General features: G+C 48.7%; 1 protein-coding gene and 1 long non-coding RNA gene across 4 annotated transcripts in view; one reads left to right on the forward strand and one right to left on the reverse strand.

The window, feature by feature from the left end:
• Positions 1-230: 230 nt before the first annotated feature.
• The window catches only part of TET3 (tet methylcytosine dioxygenase 3), a 106,811-nt gene continuing 88,005 nt past the window's right edge, over positions 231-19,036 (reverse strand). For all 3 annotated transcript variants that reach the window (XM_038561732.1, XM_038561734.1, XM_038561733.1), the window contains exons 7-11: positions 17,769-17,919; positions 14,950-15,039; positions 14,305-14,442; positions 8,658-8,994; positions 231-8,065 (exon numbers count right to left, since the gene is read on the reverse strand). In XM_038561732.1, the coding sequence (XP_038417660.1) occupies positions 6,288-8,065; positions 8,658-8,994; positions 14,305-14,442; positions 14,950-15,039; positions 17,769-17,919 (2,494 nt within the window). In that variant the 3' untranslated portion in view covers positions 231-6,287. The remainder of the gene's footprint in view (positions 8,066-8,657; positions 8,995-14,304; positions 14,443-14,949; positions 15,040-17,768; positions 17,920-19,036) is intronic.
• Positions 7,297-14,819, forward strand: LOC119869819. Its single transcript, XR_005372548.1, has 4 exons — positions 7,297-7,860; positions 12,117-12,246; positions 12,810-12,886; positions 13,556-14,819. It is a non-coding gene; the product is annotated as an uncharacterized LOC119869819 (long non-coding RNA).

The following is a 19,036-nucleotide window of genomic DNA, read 5'->3' on the forward strand; positions in this document are numbered from 1 at the left end:
TTTTGCCTCTGCATATGCAGCTCTAAAAACTGATGGCCTTTGACATTATGCAGCTGGCAGGAGGAGACGAGGCCCGGCTCCACCGTTGCTGTCAGTGAGGGCTTCAGTGGTGCATGTACAACCTACAGTGGGATGGCAGGGTTATAGGGAACCTTAAATACCACAATCTGGGTCTGGTTCAAGGTGGGGGGAGGGTTGGGTTGGTGAAGGAAAAAAGGACCCACTCTGAATTTGAGTGCAAAAAATAAATATAAAATTTATTAAAACACCCACAATATTTTAAAGATACCAGGAGTAATACAGTTCACAAACCCAGTTGTTTGTGTAAATTATAATAAAATACAAATCAAAAAAGGATACATACTTGCAATTTCTAGGCACCCTAAATTAAATTTACTGAAACACTGGGGGAGAAGGGAGGGTAAGGAGGGGTAGCTCAGGAGGCAAACCAATAAAGTGGGAGGAAAAAATATTAACAAAAAGGTAAAAATTATACAAAATAAAATTATCAGCATAAATTTACTGTACTAAGAATATCTACAGTTTAATAATACACATCCTATTGCCTTGAGACATTGCAAAAATCTACCATTCATCCATCAACCCCAGATAAACTTCATTTCAAGTAGCCACAGTTACAAAGTCAAGACGGAATATTCAAGTATGGTTGTTAAGTTCACCTCCATTGGAAGCCAAGTAACCAAACAGGAATTCAAAGAGAGAAGAAATAAAACACATCAAAAAGCTACAAGGGTTCTAGATTAAGTCTAATGCATTAATATGCCACAATATGACCTGCCCTTATTTCTTTTTATAATTAGAATATGTGAAAAAGAAATGACATCACTCCTGTTTTTCTCCTCCTTTTTCCCCTCAAAAGAAAAAAAAAATCTGGAATCAAGAAAATTTGGATGTTCAAATGAGCCAAATAGTATTTTTTAAATCCCCATGTGAATAGTGATGAATTATCCCTGAATGACGACGGGTAGTCAAAATGAGAAGAGCGCAAATGATACCACTACAAAAAGCATCCCTGATATCAGAATAGAAGCAACTGAGGAAGTAGGCCAAATCATCACTGATCCTTAGGCCAAAAGCAACTTTCGGCCTTGCATTTCTGTGCTGCAGCCTCTGCTCAGGGGAGAAGCCTATTGCTCTGCTCTTGGGGGCAGCTCTGCGGGAGGAAGGGCTGGGAGCGCCAAGACGGAGTCTCACGTGGAAATGCTCTATGCACGCGTGGGTGTGGGGCTGTATAACCTATGCTGGGATATGCACCTCAAAACGTTTTGGTCCAGGGTATGTCGACGTTGGCCGTGTACTACAGCAGATGCCGCTGGCTGACAAAGTAGGTTTTGAGGAAGTCATTTCAAATGACAGCAACAATGCCAGAAAAAGCTCAATGAGATGGGCCTAGGAGATTCACATTTTATTCGAGAGCAAAACTTACAAAGAAAATGAAATAAAGTCAACCACACGCCTTCCTTTAGATGGCCTGCCATTATTAACTGCCGAAGAGTGAAAAATAAAATGACCCTGGATTCTTCAAGGTCAAGTAAGTCATCAGATGGGCAACCTGCAGGTATCGGACCCTCACAGAATCTACCTCACTGAAGTTGTCACAATGTCCTGTTTTTGAGGTATTTAAAAAAATTATTGTGACAGTGGATGACACAAAATGGAGCTTCCTGTTACGTTTTTCAAACAACTTCTGTGGACCCAAGAAGAAATTTAGATTAGCACCAACTAAAAAGCAGCCTCAGTGGCCTCAAGTGAGCAAAGAAAGCTCCTTCCTTTATTTGAACACAGGGTGGGTGGAAGGGGGGTCACTGATGATAGCAACGCTGGGGCAAGTGCTGTGAGGAGCCAAGGAGTGAGCCTGCTTCCCACCCTGGCCCTGGCCAGGGGAGGAAGGAGGTCCATTCAGGATGCCGTAGTATGTGAGTGCCTTTGGAGACCCTCACAGGTGTCCACCTGGCACCCTGGGCTGGAGGAGGAAGCTGTGTGTCCTCGCTATGAGAATGCCTGCCATGTAGAAACGGCAGGAGGATCAGATTCCCCTTTCTTTCTCATGAGGCCTGAGAGGACAGACGTGTAACCAGAGCACCTGCCACGCCAGGCAGGCCCACTCCCCTCACAGTCAGGGGAGCCAGCTGCCTTTAGAACTTGCCTTCCTGTGTTTGGCCACCAGGGGAAGAATAATCAAATGAAACAGAAAAACTGCTCAGAGCAGGTTTTAGCACGGTAAACAGAGGTCTAAGGAGACAGCACCAAAAGGGGAAGAGGGGGAAGCCAAGAGAGACTGGAGCCCACCTTGTTTTTGGTTGGTTGCGGTTTCAGAACCTTGATAGCACCTCAGCAGGACAGGATCAGGGACAGTCACATTAAAACACCATAGCACCATTTTATTTAGACTATTTCAATTCATAAAAATGCTTCCTAGTCCATAAAACACACTTCAGTAACAAAAGGAAAGAGACTGGTTGAGGCACGTCAGGGGTATCACTTAAACTTTCCACCAGCGTTGCCTTGGTTTGAGATCTGGCGGTGCTTCCACTTCACAAAGTCTGACTGCATTTTTTTTCTCCATGAAATCAGATCACCATCTACTCATCAACTGTCCTCACACATCTAGTGCTGTTCCATACAAAGCACTTGAGCTCTGCTCCTTTCCTTGCTTTAGCACTTTAAAAATCCCTTGCTCTGCAAGCTACCATTTCCAAAAGAGGCTGGTGGAAGGACCAAGAAGGGGCAGGGTCTGAGCTCTTTCCACACACACCATGGTCACCCCAGCGAGAGGGCAAGCAGGACCCACAAAAGCCAGCATGTGGGAAATTTAGGCCCTGGCAAAAAAAAAAAAAAAAAAAAAAAAAAAATTCCAAACCAAATGACAACACCAGAAACAACAAAACCTCAAAATCCATGAAACAACTTTAGTCAAGATTTCTGATAATGGGTTCTTGAGCTAGCACCAGTTATTTTGTGAGAACCTGCCGCAAAGCGATTTTTATCTTAAAAATCTCTTAGCACAGAATTTTGCAAGCACTTCCCTTGCATGCAAAAGGCAGGGGAGACCAAACAAAAGGGGAACCAGATATTCGCGCTGCATGTGGATGGCGTCTGTGGACAGGGCACACTGGGGAGAGGACGCGAAGACTCCGTCATCTCTCGTTGCTATATTATTACTCTACAACTTGGTCATGCTGTTAGGTTTGTTAGTTGCAATGGCTTTATTTTTCTTCTCATGATAAAAATGTCTGTTAATCATCTTTAGGACTTAAAAAATGATAGTGCCAGTAAAAAATAAAAATTTGATTTTTCTCTTTAAGAAACCTTCAGCAGCAAGGGGCGGGGAATAAGGAGCTGTGCATAGTTACTTTTTAAATATACGTCTAAAGCATGCTAATTTTAATGACTGAGATTTGAGGTAGGTTATACATGTAGTGTGTAAAAATCAGCATGGACTCAAGCATGGCAACAGCACCACCTAATTTCTGAAACACCATTCTGAGGGGAACGGGAACATCCAATGGAGACTGCCTCTTGACTCACCTTACAGCAGCCTACACACTAGTCTAGAAAGTTACGGACCAGAGGCTGTTGGGGCCGCGGGACAGACATCACATGCTTTGAGCTTGTATCGGTTTCTCCTTTCATCTGATGGCTTTGCTACCAAAGGGTGACGAGGGAAAGATTATATTTAACATACATCAGGAAGATTCACACATGCCAAGTATCCGAATCACCTGGGTTACATTCGGGACCTTCCAAACCAACAGCCAACCTGGGGCTTTCCCGGGTCATACAGACGGTCACATTCTCCAAAATGTTTCGTAAAATATTGTATTTCTTGCTTAAGATCATTTAAAATGAAGTTTTCAAGGCACCCCCGCATCTACCTAAGCACGGAGTCAAATGAGACCTGCATAAAAGTACTGATGCGATAAGCAAAATAGCATTTAAAGGACCCAACTTTTCCTCAAAACTAGAAAATCAGCATGCTTATTAAAGAACTCTGCTTCCTTTAGCTTGTCAAACTGAAGGTCAGAGGTTTTCCTATAAATCTGAGTTCTGAATAATTCTAAATCCTGATAAGCTCTTGGGTATTTATTTCAAAAGCAATAATATTTCATTTTTGTCCTGTAAAATAAATGCAACTTTACAGAATATGGTAAAAGTGAAGGATAGACAAAGCACGTTAAATATTCAGCTACTATTTACAATTTCTCCCACAATGACATGTTAAAACATACTTTTTTTTTTTCAAGTTGCTGTTTAAATCTAGGCAAAAGTGCTTAAAAAAATCTTTCACTATTTACAGTTAAAACCAGACCACATAAATGCTCAGGACATGTTACAGCGACTCTCCGCCAGGGCTTCTGAACAGTTACAGCAAACACCCAGCGGCTCGGTTCTCAGCTCATACACAAGGCACCTGGAAGCTCAGGAACTTGCCTTTAGCATCGTCATCTGATTGTTAAACTCGTTTTACGAAGACCCACATCTGAATAAGACTGCTCAATAAATATCTGACATTTCTCTCAGGGCTTGGTTGTCATTCACTGTGTGGCCATGGTCCCCTCTGCGTGTCCTGCTGAAGCCTCCCACTCACCACACACATCCACATGGGTAGCCTGATAGAAATTCTGCTAATACCACAGAAAAAACAAACACTCCAGGAAGTTTGACTTGCTGTCCATGAATCTTGCTTCCGCCAGTTAGGCCCAACCTCTCTCAACAATGTTGCAAAAATTAAGCACCACATTCTCATTTCAAAGAACTGAATGAATGCACCAGAATTTTAGAATGGGAAGTTAAAGTGGGTGGAAAGGGAAGGAAGGGAGGGAGAAAATGATCCAATAGAGAAATGGCACCAATTTGGGAGGAAAAAACATAGCTACCTGCTGAAAACGTTTGACTCCTGCATTTGAAAATCGCTAAGTGCAAGCCCAGCCCTGCTCACAACAGCACGGGTGGGGGGGGGGGGGGGGTAAGGGCTTGGGTTGTGAGGCCTGCACCATTGTCGGAGGTGGAAATCCAGGAATAGAGAGAGATGCATTAACTGCTGTTACACTGGTGTGCTGAGCTCCCGCAGGAGGCGACCTGCCCAAGAGCCAGGGGAGCGAGTCCCAGCACGATACTACAGCACCAGGCTCTGCACAGTGCCGCGCGCCAAGCGACACGGCCATGCTGGCTTTTCACAGCTTGGGTTCAACTTCTTGTTTTTAGAGATACAGTAGCCCTTTTTCAGTATCAGCATAGGCTTTGGGGCATTTTTAGAAAAACTGCCACTCAAATTCCTTCAGCCCAGGATTCATTGGCTTGTCAACCCGGTGGAAACGGCTCCTAAGAGCCTCTCAACTCTAGCTCCATCAGGAGGTGCTGCCTAGGGAACCATGACATCGTGTGACTTGACAAATAACGGACAGAGAGGATTCAGTGTGGAGACTAGCAAGCTTGAAGCGGTCTACTTCCAACCTGGTTTCTGGGGGAAATCTACGCCAGCATCTCAGGTGCCTGGCCTGGGGTACACCTGCCTCCCCGTCCCTGACTCTAAGCCGGTGACTAGAAAAGGGACCCCGGATGTTTCTCTACAGATTCTCCCATCCTACGGGAGGACAGAGGCTGTCCTGAGGGCTCCCTCCCCTGAGGGGAAGGCCTATTTGTCAGGAGGGATGGACCGGGTGGCTACAATCTGCACTTGGCTCATGAGGGGCAGATGGCTGAGAGAACCTTGCCAGCTCCCAAGAGGGCCAGGCTCGCTGGGCCCAGCACGACTGGGCAGGAATGAGCGCTTTTGGCCTTTCCTGCCGATCCTTTACCATTACTATTGTCGCTTTTTAAAAAATCCAATAAATACACATTTTAAATGGAATTTAAAACTACTCCTTTGTGAAAGGACACTATAAACTTTCTTTCCATTATTGTGATATACAAGGATAGAGTTTTAAAAACAAGAGGAAATAAAAGCCCCCCCCTCCCCGCCCCAAACAAGGAGGAGGGGAAAAAAAAAACCAACGTGGAGATATAAATATTAAGATCACGAAAAAAATCACCCGACAGCCGTAGTTTCTTCTTCAAAGTGCTGGGGAAGTGGGGGGAAGGGAGGGGCGGGTCAGTTCTGAGGTTTGGACCATAAATACATATATATGCATATCTATATATGTATATATAGATAAAAAGACTTCTGCACCCCCAACCCGCCCCCAGGTGTGAGGGCAAAAGCACCACAGAGGCAGCTCGGGCCGGGCCCGACGCTGAGGTACGCTGGCTCCCTGGCACCCTGGCACCTAGATCCAGCGGCTGTAGGGGCCAGTGACCTTCGTGTAGGCGTAGGAGGACACGGTGACTGCTGAGTCTGTGGGCACGGCCAACGCCTGCCGAGTGGGGACAATCCCCTTCTTTTCCTTATGCTGGGGCTCAGCAACCATGGCACCCCCCCATTTGCGCTTCTTCCCATAGAGCTTGGCCTCCTGCTGGCCCAGGCCCAGCCGGGCGGCCTCCTCCTGTCGCGCCCGGGCCCTCTCCGCCAGCTGCTTCATCTTGGCCTCCCAGAGGGCCAGCCCATGGTTGGGCTGGTTGAGGTTCTTGTGCTGGTAGAAGACCAGCGAGATGCGGGTGGGGTGGCAGCGGTTGGGTTTCTTGAGGGGCGTGGTGGCGTGCAGCTCCCGCCGGGCGCACTCGATGAGGATCGAGCCGTGAGCAGGGGCCACGGCCACACCACCGATGTTCTCGTCCAGGAAGTTGTGTTCGCTGTCAGACCACAGCTCCTCCTCCTCCTCGGCCCCACCACTCTTCTCCTCCTTCACCGTGGCCTTGCTGGGGGGGTCCCCGGCACTCCCCTCCTCCAGGCTGAAGGGATCCCATAGCTTTTCCTCAGACTTCAGGGCCCCGAAGAGCTTCTCGCTGGAGCCCAGGGGCATGCTGAAGGACTGCCAGGCTTTGTCCAGCTGGCTTGCCCCTGGGGTGGGAATCCTTCCCTCCTCTCCTTTCAGGGGACTCCACAACTTGTCTTGGAACCCAGGACCACTTTTCAGGGCAGAGTTGAAATCTCCAGCCCCGACCCCCCAAGGCTTCTCAGTCAGGCTGGGCCCAGCCAAGGCCGAGGTGGTGTTCCCAAACTTGCAGGGGCTCCACGGTTTGCTTCGAAGCCGTCCTCCAGGTTGGGGAGCTGGCTGCTGCCCCTCACCAGAGAACAGCCCCCACTGGCCATCCGGGAAGTGGGAAGGGGTTAGGCAGCTGGCCCCATAAGAACTGAGCTTGTCAGGGAGGATGGCAGGGCTCTCCCCAGGATGGAACATACCCCAGCTTCCACCCACACTGTTAGTCCTCTTGGGGGACATGCTTGGGCCTCCTGAGTACTGTCCCCATAGGTGATTGGGTCCCCCATTCTGAGAAGCCTCGGGCAAAGGTGTTTTGCCCATCTTACCAGGGTCTCTGGGTATAGATTCAGCCTGGACCAATGGGTCTACTGGCTCTTGCTTGATGGATCTGTTGTAGCAGTTGGAGCTCTGTGCAAAGGGAGAGGGGTCCCTGGATGCTGGGTGGATCTGGGGAGCCTTGGGAAGCAGATACTCCTTGGGGCCTGGATAAGCAGGCTGCTGGTGGTGAGGAGTGGGGTGGTGGGTGTCTGTGGGAACAGCCTGGCCAGGCAGCTCGGCAAACTCAGCACCACCGTAGGCCGGGCTCAGGCTGTTGTGCAGAGCATGGAGGTCTGGCTTCTTCTCAAAACTGCTGCCACCACCACTGTGTCCCCAGGTGCCAGGACCCAGGAACTGTGAGGGGAAGACGGGGTTGCTGGATGGAAAGCCATAATAGCCGAATGATGGAAGAGCGTACTTGGAGTGGAAGCCGTTGACGGAGGTCAGGCTGGGCTGTGCATAGTAGGAGTGGTAGGAGTATACGCTATTCATGCTGTAGGGGTCGGAGGGCCGGCAGTTGCCCAGCACCGAGTAGCTCTCTACCACTGCATTGCCGCTGTACTTGAAGGAGCTGAAGTGGTTCTGTGGCTCAACTTTGAGGGAGGGCTTCAGGCCTTGCTGGGGCAATCCACCCTTCAGAGCCAGGCCTGGGGAAGACAGGAGGCAGGACAAGGAGCAGAGAGAACCATATCCCACAAAGGCCCTGGGCAAGAGGACTGGGGATGGAACCTCCCTCTTCTGCTGAGGGTTTCTCAGCCCTGCTGAAGCCCTGGGAGGAGTGGCTGGCGGAGCCCAGGGCCCCCCACAGTGCTCCTCCTCCTCCCTTCCCTGGCCCACCCCACAGGTCCTCAGTGAAGCTCCACCCACTGAGTGCCAGCCTCTGCGGGGACAAGGCTCAGGAGGGAGGAGAGCTGCCCCACACCCACAATCGCTGCCACCCCCACTGCAGACCCCATGGCTGAGGCCACAGCACACTCTGCAGATGCTCAGACTAGCTGGAGGAGAAGTCCAGCTCCTCCTCGGGAAGACGGGACCTTCCTGCCGCGGACTCCCCGGCCCTGATGTCCTGGCGTTGCTGTGGACGCCGTGCTGACAAAGTTAAGATAATGTGGGGTCTGGATGGCTGAGAGAGGCCCCAGAACTTTGGGCTGGAGTTCTAGCTCGAGGCAGGAAGAGGGGCGGGGCCACAACCCCCCACCCGGACAGTGCCACCTCTGGTGGCACCTTCTCCCCACACACCTGGGTCAGTGGTGACACCGGCCAGCTCGAGGGCCTCCTGTTTGATCTTCTCGGGAGTACTCAGCTTTTCCTTCTGAACCTTCTTCTTCTCCGCTGCTGCCTTTCGGGCTTCCAGCTGCCGCTGGCGGCACGACTTGGCAGGCTCAGGCAGGCGCCGGACCTCGCGGGGGAAGGCGGTGAGCACCTGGATGGCCCCGCTGCCCACCTTGGCGTTCTGGTTCTCCTCACTGCCATACTCATCTGTGTTGGCCATCTTGTACAGGGGAAGCACGTGCAGCTGCTCGTCCTCAGGAATCTTGCCCACGCAGCGATTGTCTTCCTTGGTCAGGGTGCAGACCTGCCCCGAGCAGAGAGAGGGAGGATGCACGGGGTTGGAGGAGCTGAGCGCTGGGAGGAAGGGACTGAGCGTCTTGCATACAAGACCTCCCTCCCACCTTCCCCACACAGTCCTGACATCAGCCATCCACTCTCCCAGGAGTGTTTAAAAGCACATTTGCCCTGGTTCACAGAGTAACAGTATCACCAACATTTAGAATCTGCTCTACAGGGCAGCCCCAGTGGCGCAGCGGTTTGGTGCCGCCTGCAGCCTGGGGCGTGATCCTGGAGACCCGGGATCGAGTCCCACATCGGGCTCCCTGCATGGAGCCTGCTTCTCCCTCTGCCTGTGTCTCTGCCTCTCTCTCTCTCTCTGTGTCTATGAATAAATAAATAAAATCTTAAAAAAAAAAAAAAAAGAATCTGCTCTACAGCTTTCAAAGGACATCCATTCCTTTTTATCTCCTGCGACCCTCAAGCAGCTGAGAGGGGAGGAGATGACTGGCCCAAGGTCACACGGCTGGGAAGGGGCCCAGTAGGACTGGCAGCTATGCTGTGCCCTCCAGCGGAATGTTCTTGTCATTACGCTTCATCACCGCAGACCTCCCACCCTTGTTATTCCCCTGTGCCCTGGATGAACACTCAGCCTCCTTCTGCTCTTAAAATACTCTGTATTAAAAACTACATGTGCTGCTTGTAGAAAATTTAGGCCAGCAAAAAGGAAATAATAATTATCTCCATAATCCCACCATCCATAAATAATCACTATAAACACTTTGATCATATTGCATACACGTATACCCACACTCACTTTTGGTAATGAAATAGGATTGCATTATGCACACAATTTTATAATAACTTCTTTTTAAACGTAGTATGAATATTTTATTATGCATTATTCTCCCCCATTGTGATTTAAGAACTTGCATATTATTCTACTGCATCAGTGTATTCATTTAATCCTTCATCACCATTTAAAGTTGTTTCCAATTTTTTGTATCATAAATACTTTTATATACTTTTAGCTAAATTTTCTAAAAAACATAATTCCTAGAATAAACTCGGTGAAGTAAACGGCTACATGTTGCCAAACTGCCCTCCAAAATGATTCTCCTCAGTATTTCACTCCTACTGGCAGAAGATGAGTTTCCATTTTCCTACACTTTTGCTTATAATTTTGCCATCAATTTTTAAAAACATTTTGCTCATTATCAAAATGTATCTCATTGATCTGCATTTCTGATTACTAATGAGGCTTTATTTTTTTTTCCTCTCAAGTTTACTCTTCACTCTTGTGTTGGCTGTATTATTATTATATTATATAATTATTATTATTATATTATATTATTATGTTATTTTGTGTGTTCTTCATGTTTTGGTATTTGGGGCCTTGACTCTAGAGGGGCTGTCTCTCCCCCAAGACTATCTAATTCCTAGAGATAGCAAATGACCTCCTTCAGGTGCACCCTGATATACAAACCAACCAATCCAGAGCCCACACAGCCAACTCTCTCCTTTATCAAACTCTCGCACGCTGAGCCAGTATTCCTACTGCCCTATATCACCCAGGACCGGGGAGGACACCTGGAGACCACCCCTATGGCCCAGAGACCCAGAAATTATTCAACCTAATAAATCCTTGGGCTTACTCAGCTCTCCTACTTGGCCTTGCCCATTCCTTCCCACAAAACCTCCAATAAGGGCTCTGAGGCATACTGTCCCCTCTCATTCCTCTCATCCCTCTGCCTCCTGACCAACCCCAGTGCTTCTGCATGGCCTGGTGGGGCATGTGCTTCCAAAGGCTCTGTGAGGGATGCCTGGGTGGCTCAGTGGTTGAGCGTCTGCCCTCAGCTCAGGGTATGATCCCAGGGTCCTGGGATCGAGTCCCACATCTGGCTCCCTCTTGGGAGCCTGCTTATCCCTCTGCCTGTGTCTCTGCCTCTCTGTCTCTAAAATCTTAAAAAAAAAAAAAAAAAAAAAGCTCTGTGAGTATAAACTTTTGCCTTCCTGACAGTCATGTCTGTGTCTTCATGTCTTATCATATTTGATCAAATAAGTCTTGGGTATACTTGGGTATATTTTATTTTTGGAGGGGGGTATATTTTAATACAACTGTCTTCCTTTTTTGGTGAGTTTTATGCCTTTTACCCATTTTTATACGACACTATTCATTTTTAATTATTCATGTAATCTTTGTATATAAACATTATCATTTCCTTTGTCACTTGTTATAAATACTGTATTCCGGTTTGTAGTGGCCTTTCAATTATGATCAGTGTTTTATTTTTATTTTTTTAAAGATTTTATTTATTCATGAGAGACACAGAGAGAGGCAGACACAGGCAGAGGGAGAAGCAGGCTCCATGCAGGGAGCCTGATGTGGGACTCGATCCCAGAACCCCGGGATCATGACCTGAGCTGAAAGGCAGATGCTCAACCGCTGAGCCACCCAGGTGTGCTGATGACAGTGTTTTATTGTTGAACAGAAACTGTTCATTTTTATGAAGTCAGCTCTATTCATCCTTCCACCTATAGCTTCTCCTTTGGTGTCACACTCTACCATGTATGTTTCTTTTCAAAGTATGTGTGGCTCTTCAGAATCTGCTCTGATCAGAACCCTGCATACCTTCTGGGTTGGACTGACCACCAGCCCTGCTTCCAATAATTCCCTAAAACCCAATGTAATAAACAACAGAGCAAAAGTAAAAGACAAAGAATAAGATATGACAGAAGGGGTGTTTTTCTCCTTAACAGAGATACCTTACCAATGTCAACAGATGTGGCTATCTTTGTTTTTGTTTTTTTTTTTTTTTTTTTTTTAAGATTTTATTTATTTATTTATGAGAGACACACAGAGAGAGGCAGAGACAGGGAGAGGGAGAAGCAGGCTCCATGCAGGGAGCCCGATGTGGGACTTGATCCCAGGTCTCCAGGATCACGCCCTGGGCCGACGGCGGCGCTAAACCGCTGAGCCACCCGGGCTGCCCCTATCCTTGTTTTTTTTTTTTTTTTTTAAAAAAAAGGACATAAAGGATAGTCACAAAGATAAAATTTAAATGAGTAAGAAATATAGACAAAGATGTTCAACCTGTCTAGTAATAGAAGAAACACAAATTACAATGAGACCTTATGTTTACCACTCAGGCGGGCAAAGACTAAAGAAATTGAGAAAGCCCTGTGTTACAAGTAAGCCAGAGAAGCAGCACTCTAAAGCCTATAAATGGCCTTTCCCTGGGACCTCAAGGAGATCATTCCACCTCTGCACCAAGATGTGGTAAGGGTGGACCCTACCTCTGATTTATGGAACGGGAGTCTGGAAGCACCCACTGTCCATCCATAGGGGGATGGTCACATAAATGCTGGCAGAGCTATACATACAGCCTTACCACATGGTGAAGTAAATCTACATCCAGTGACACAGAAGCTGTCCGTTATGTATTCTTAAGTTGAGAAAAACAGGTCATAGAACAGCACATACATATAATGTGATCACATTTGTGTAAAATGTATGTAGCTGTACATACACATACACTCAGGTGTGTATGGGCATCAAAGAACGGTCATCACAATGCTAACACTGGTTATCTCAATGAGATTTCAGGCAACTTTTACTTTATACTTTTTTAATATTGTTTATTTTTAAAACAATGAATAGTTTTTTAATTAGAAAAAATATTGTTCATTTTGAAAACAGTTTTTTTTTTTTTTTTCCCCACTCTAAACTCTACAAGCTCTGGGATCAAAATAATCTCATTGTGCTCCTATCTCCTGGTGTTTCCTCCTCCTTCCCTGACCCTCTCCTAATCTTGGAGGTCCCTCCCTTTCTCTCTGTTTCAGCTAGAAACCCTCATGGTACCGTGTGGACAAGGCCCTGCCCCATCTGGCTTCCAGCCCTGGACAAGGAAGAGGACAAGGTAGAGAAATGAAACCTCAGAGCAGAGCAGTCAATCCCTGTGGCAGATCCAAGCTCCACCCAAACTCTGGAAGCCCCCTTTCAGATGAACTGCCAGTGCCTCTGCCTCTCCCAGTTTCCCGGGGAGCCCTGCCTGCCCAGAACCCAGTTCAAAAGCAAAGAAGAGAGCTGGGGTCATTCCTTCGAGGTGGTCCCCACTCAAGCGCAAACCTCCCCTTTTCCATCTGCGCTCACTCCTCTGGTGACTGCATCCGGCCTTGTAGCTGCACCTGTGAACTACGTGCTCTCCAGACATGCCCCTCCCCTGCCTGCTCCACAGGTCCACCTGGACATTTAGCAGGCATCTCAAAACAGAATTCTTCATTTTTACTCCCAAATTGGCCTTCTCCAACTAGTCTCTAACTCAGTGCATCATACCAGCACTTGGCCAGGTACTCAAGCAAAAAGTCTTGAGCGGTTCCCTAGTCCTTCCCTCTCAGATCCTGCATCTGTCCATCAGCAATCTCCTTGGCTGTACCTTCAAAGTCACCCAAAGTTGTCCAGTTACCCTCTTCCCACCCTCACTCCTGCCCAAGCCCCATCACCTCTAGGCTGGACACTGTCCTGGCTTTCTAACTGGCTGCCTCCTCCCATTCTCCCCACTGCCTCCATACTTACTCTCCACCTGCAGGAGCAAGAGAATGCTTCTAACTTCATAAAGGAGATCCTACCACTCCCAGCCCTGCCTGCCTTCTGGACTCCCTGTGACTGACCCCTGCCTGCCTCTGAGCCTTGGCCTGTGCTGGTCCTTCTGCCTGGAGCGCTCCAACCCTAGACACTCCACCCCCCACCCTACCCCACCCCCTGTCCCTTACTCTCACTTCATTCATGTCTCAGCTCAGGTGCCCCTCCTCAGAAGGGCCTCTCTGCCTATGGCCTTTCAAACAGAATCTGCTCTCATCTTCCCCCTTCCCCTACTCCATCTTTTCCTCACAGCCTTCATCACTACCTGATACAATTAATATTACACACTTGGGCGGGACTTGGTCCATTTTATTCCCCAGCATCTAGACCAGCACCTGGGGCACAATAAACATTTACTCTATGGCTGAATCAAGAGGTTGTTTGGGTTTACATCCAAGTGTTTCATGGAGACCTAGAATGGTTTTTCGGTAAGTGAGGGCCTCCAGGTGTCCCAGAGATGGCACTCTGCAGCATCTGCCTGAGACACAGAGGCAAGGCCAGCCTTGTCCAAGCATTCCAGTTCATGCATTTCTCAGAGAAGTGGGCAGGAGCAGGCAGTCTGGCAGGGCACCTCCCAGAGATCTGAGACTCTTGTCTCCAGGTCCCTCCCTACTCTGAGGCCACCGGTCTGCACAAACCAGTACCCCCCCAAGATCATCCCGCAGGGGGCGCTGTGACAGGTCCCAGGTCCCTTACCACTGTGCACCCATTGTAGAGGTTATGCTGGTCCTTGTGGGCGTGGGCACAGAAGTCCATGCAAGCGGTGACCCCCGAGAAAGGCCGCCCTTCCTTCAGCCCCAGGCGGCAGTCGATCGCTATTTCCTCATTGGTCACCTGAGTAGACAGCCAAAGAGAAGAGCTTGTGTAACCTGAGGTCAGTGGCCTGGATTCTGAACCAGGGAGGCTAGGGATGGGAGGAAGAGGGAAGTTGGTTGGTTAAGGACCACAGCTGCCCTGTGCATGGGCTGCAGGAAGAAGGCTTTCTCGCTGAAGCCTTTGTAGGAATTACTTCCTTCTGAGTTATCTCAAATCCCCCTCACCTCACCTGGGAGATGAAGGGGTGACAGGAGAAAGAAACACAAGCCTCCCCAGGAGAAGCCAGACCAGAGGAGGTGGAAGATTACTAGGGGGAGAGGCATGAATACAGGGATAGAGGAGAGATGGTCTGGGATGCAGTTAGCTCAGTGTAAAGAAAGGATCTTATTAAAGACCTACATCCTTGCTCTAGCCTTTCCTACATGGAGCACAGTGGGAGGAGCCCAGTCTCCACTTCCTGACTTCAGGGAGCACGGACACAGATGTGGATGACACGTGGGTAGGGAAAGGCCTGAGACCCAGTACCTGGTTCTGATAGGCCTGGGGGGCCAGCCTCTTGTACAAGGGAGCGACTTCAGTGGCCAGGTCCTGGAAGCTCTTCCGGAGCACTTCTTCCTGTGGAGAGAAGAGTAGTTACATGTATCCAGAGCAGCCCCACCTGGCTGACTCTACACACTGGAAATTAACCTCTGTTCCAGAACCATCACTGAGAACCATCACTGGGCTGCTGGGAAGGTCGGAAGCAAGGTGCCAACAGGTGTTTTCTACAGAGTTCCCTCTGGGAGGGATATGGTGCCATGTCTGTTTTAGAGTGGGAAGACACGGAGGCTCAGGAAAAGTCATGGCCAGAAGGTCCTGCCATCTTGACCACTCGGCTGCTGCCCTCCCAGGTGCTAGCTCAGCACCACTCACAACACGTAAAACAGGTTGTTGGTTTGGAGTGCTCAACATCCAAGTCAGAAGTGTGGTGTGGAAGGCATGTAAAAGCAGGAGCAACAAGCGTGGCTTTTTCTTTCAGTGTTACAAATAGGTAAATGAAGGCAGAGAGAGGTGGTTCAAGGTCTGTGCTAGGAATCCCACAGCCAGCCAGGCCCAGAGCCTGCCATAGGCCAGGTGCACACACCTCAAAGCTCTATGCTTCAGACCTGCACCATTGTGCAAGAGTCACGAGCCATGAGCTGCTACTGAAATATATACTGGTTTTAATTAAAATTAAAAATTCAGTCCCCCTGTTTTACTAGGCACATTTCAAATACTCAGTGGTTCCATGTGGCCCCCATGCTATGGTTGTTTTTTTGTTTTGTTTTGTTTTTTTAACAGAGAATTTTGCCATCCTCACAGAAGTTCCACTGCCCTGGACAGAGCAGCAGCACCCCAGCTACACCTGGGTCAAGCTTTCAGGTACCCACAGCCTGGCCCTCTTGAGGGTGGCACGTGGAGCTGGCAGGGGTGGGCCCAGGGATCTCCAGAAAGCCTTGAGCACAGGCATGAAGAGTTTACATAGAGCAAAGAGTAAGAAGACAGATATAGAAGTGAAAATGGAAGTGCAGGAACAGTGGCTTGGCTGTCTGTCCAGTAGGGCGGCCAGAGCCACCCCCAATCCCTGTCTACAGCCCAGAGGCTGCCACCAACATCGTGGGCCCCAGGCCAGCAGAGTACAGGGTAAGGCTGGTGAGCCTAGAAAAACCCAGGCCTGACTTCACCATTACTGCCATACGGCCTCGGGCAAGTCGTGCACCTCCTCTCTAAAGTGAGCAGTGGCAGCACACAACCCAGGGGTGTCGTGAGCCTGAGATGCTCACCTGTGAGGTGCTGGCCAGAGTGCTCAGCACTACATAAGTGCACGGAAATGCTAGGTGATGGAACAGGGCAAGTATGTGAGAGAAATCAGAGCAATGCATTTTCACTCCTAGTGATTCCTACTTCCCACAGCCCTGGGGCTCCTCTCTTCACTGAAACAACTGTGTTTGCTCTTCCAGGGGAGGGCGGATGCCGCCATAAGTAAAGGTCTAGTGTCAAATCAGACTATTAGACACTATTAGACTAGCTCATGCAATAGTCTAAAAGCCAGGCTTTTGGGGTGCCTGGGTGGCTCAGTCGGCTGGGTGTCCAACTCTTGGTTTTAGCTTGGGTAGTGATCTCGGGTTGTGGGATCAAGCCCTGAGTCAGGCTCTGAGCTCAGTGGGGAGTCTGCTTGTCCCTCTGCCTCTGCTCCTCTGTTCATGCTCTCTCTCTGTCTCTCCCATTCTTTTTCTCTTTCTCTCTTAAATAAATGAAATCTTAAAATAAATAAATGCCAGCTTTGAGGGTAAAAGGGTTCTACATTTGAAAATGCTTCCTTTTACTTCTGAAAAGCAAGGCTGGGAACTCTAAGCATAAAAGTTTATTGTATGTACAGTAGAAAAACATGTGCCCAAGGGTGGGGGGGGGTCCTCATACCTGTGGGAAAGGGGGAAACCCTCTGATACAAGGAGCTCAGGGAGATGTGGAAGGCAGAGCCAGGGGATCGAGATGTTGCCTAGACCCCCTCAAAAGGACCCACTACCCTACTTCACAGGAGATCAGGGAGGAGGGAAGGGGCGGAGGCTGAAGGGGAAATGACAAGAGGCCCAGACAGGCCTGTACCCTCTCAGCATTTGGAACTCAGAGGGAAAACCACCTCTCTGGGTGGCCTTCACAAGCAGAGCAACAGAGGAAAAGGGGCAGAGCAAAAGGCAGCTTGACCTGATAAGGCGGTCACGGAGAAGCCATCCTGTGCAGACACCAGTCTGGTGTCTAAGACCCAGGCCAGGCTTCCAGTAAGGAGAGACCAAGGATCTAGACAGGTGGCCAACTGCACAGAAAGGTTCCCTGGCAGCCAGGTAGGATGAGGGGGCACTTTGGGAAGTCCAACACTGGCTCCAGAAAATGGCCCATGGCCTGGAGGCTCCTTTTCCTGCTAAACCTCCCACCCACCCCCCACCCCCAAAAGACATCTTAGGAAGAATGAAGAGAAGAAACGATCTGTGAAGAGGGTCACATTCGGATGAGGAATTTGAACGTTTACCATAAAGAGACTGTTTTAAAGCTGGAAGAGTGTGAGGTAGCCAGTGTTGGTTAAGTTTTTTTTTTTTTTTTTTTTTTTTTTTTTTTTTTTTTTGGTTAAGTTTAATTTTTTACTCATCACACCCCTCCACACCACACCCCAGATACCTTACACTTCACAGCAAGAACAGGTCAGTTAAAAAAAATAATGTGGCATTCCCCACACATCTGAGTCAAGGCGTGCTAATACCCCACACCACCACCCCCAGGTGGAAGGGGGCAAGTGGGAGGGCTGCATTGCTCTGTGGGGCTCTGCTCACCTCCTTGGGGTTGTCCCCTGCAAGGCGGAACTTGCGAGGCGTCTTGCTACGAGCGTATTTGCAGCCGTTGAAGTACATGCTCCAGGAGCAACCAAAGGAAAAGGAGGCGCCGCAGGTGCTGGGGTCTTTGCCTTGGCAAGCGCAGGTCCGGCTGCAATGTACGTCACATGTTAGGCACACATACACACTTTTTTGTTTGAAAATCTTCCTCTCTCCCTCAGGGGAGGTCCCGCTGAGGCCTGGTTTCCGTGGCCTCCCAGTGACTGGGACCACATCCTTCCCTGCCTTCAGCCCCTTTGCCCAAATGTCCTTGGGTACAGAGTGTGCTCTAAGCAGCCTGTTCTGCTCCCACCCCTGAGCCTGGAGGTCTAAAAATCTGTTGTTGGGAGAAGCTCATAGGTTGTTTGAGGTCAGTGGGAAGAATCTAGTCAAAACCCCAATAAAGTTTATCCTTTGCCTTGACTCTAATATCATGACAGCTTCCAACATAGATGACACGAGAGGGAAGTAATGTAAACTACAGGGCTTGAACACACCTGCTTCCCTCAGGCCCAGGTGCTGACAGGCCTTTAAACAAATAAACACTGACATCATAATTCAACAACTAATACAATCTGGGAACAATCCAGATGCCCCTCAACTGGGGAATGGGTACACAAATGGTGATGCATCCAGCAGGGGCATACTACTCAGCAGTAAAAAGGAATGAGCTACCCACAACCACCAATGAAGCTCAGAAACTACACTCAGGGAATGAAGTCAGACCCCAAAGGCTATCCTCAGTCTCGTTCCATTTATGGACCACTCTTGCAAAGGCAAACCTAGGGGACAAGAAGCAAGACTGCTGGTTGCCAAAGGCAGGAGGAGACTTGCTTCTAAAGGGGCACAGGGGAATTGGGGGGAATGATGAAACTGTTATAGATCTTGGTGGTGGTGGCTATATGAGTGTAAACATTTGTCCAAACTCTTCAAACTTGTGAACATGAAACTATTACACTGTGTATTAATTAACTGGAATTTAAATAAAAACTTAAAAACCCTCTTGAAACTGTATACCTAAAAGGATGAATTTTTACTTTAAGTAAAAATACCTTAATTGTAAAAATGGGAAAAGACCCTAGAAGGGCAGGTTTTATGAATACCACTGATGCCTTCTACTTGCAGAACACTCATACACTTTTTCACGGTGGTTCTACCATTAGAGCCTCAGAGTTCATATGAGGTTCGACAGCAAAGCTGAGCCAAAGCAAGAGACCCTCTCCTGCCAG

Source organism: Canis lupus, chromosome 17, assembly GCF_011100685.1.
Source record: "Canis lupus familiaris isolate Mischka breed German Shepherd chromosome 17, alternate assembly UU_Cfam_GSD_1.0, whole genome shotgun sequence".
NCBI classification, from domain to species: Eukaryota; Metazoa; Chordata; class Mammalia; order Carnivora; family Canidae; genus Canis; species Canis lupus.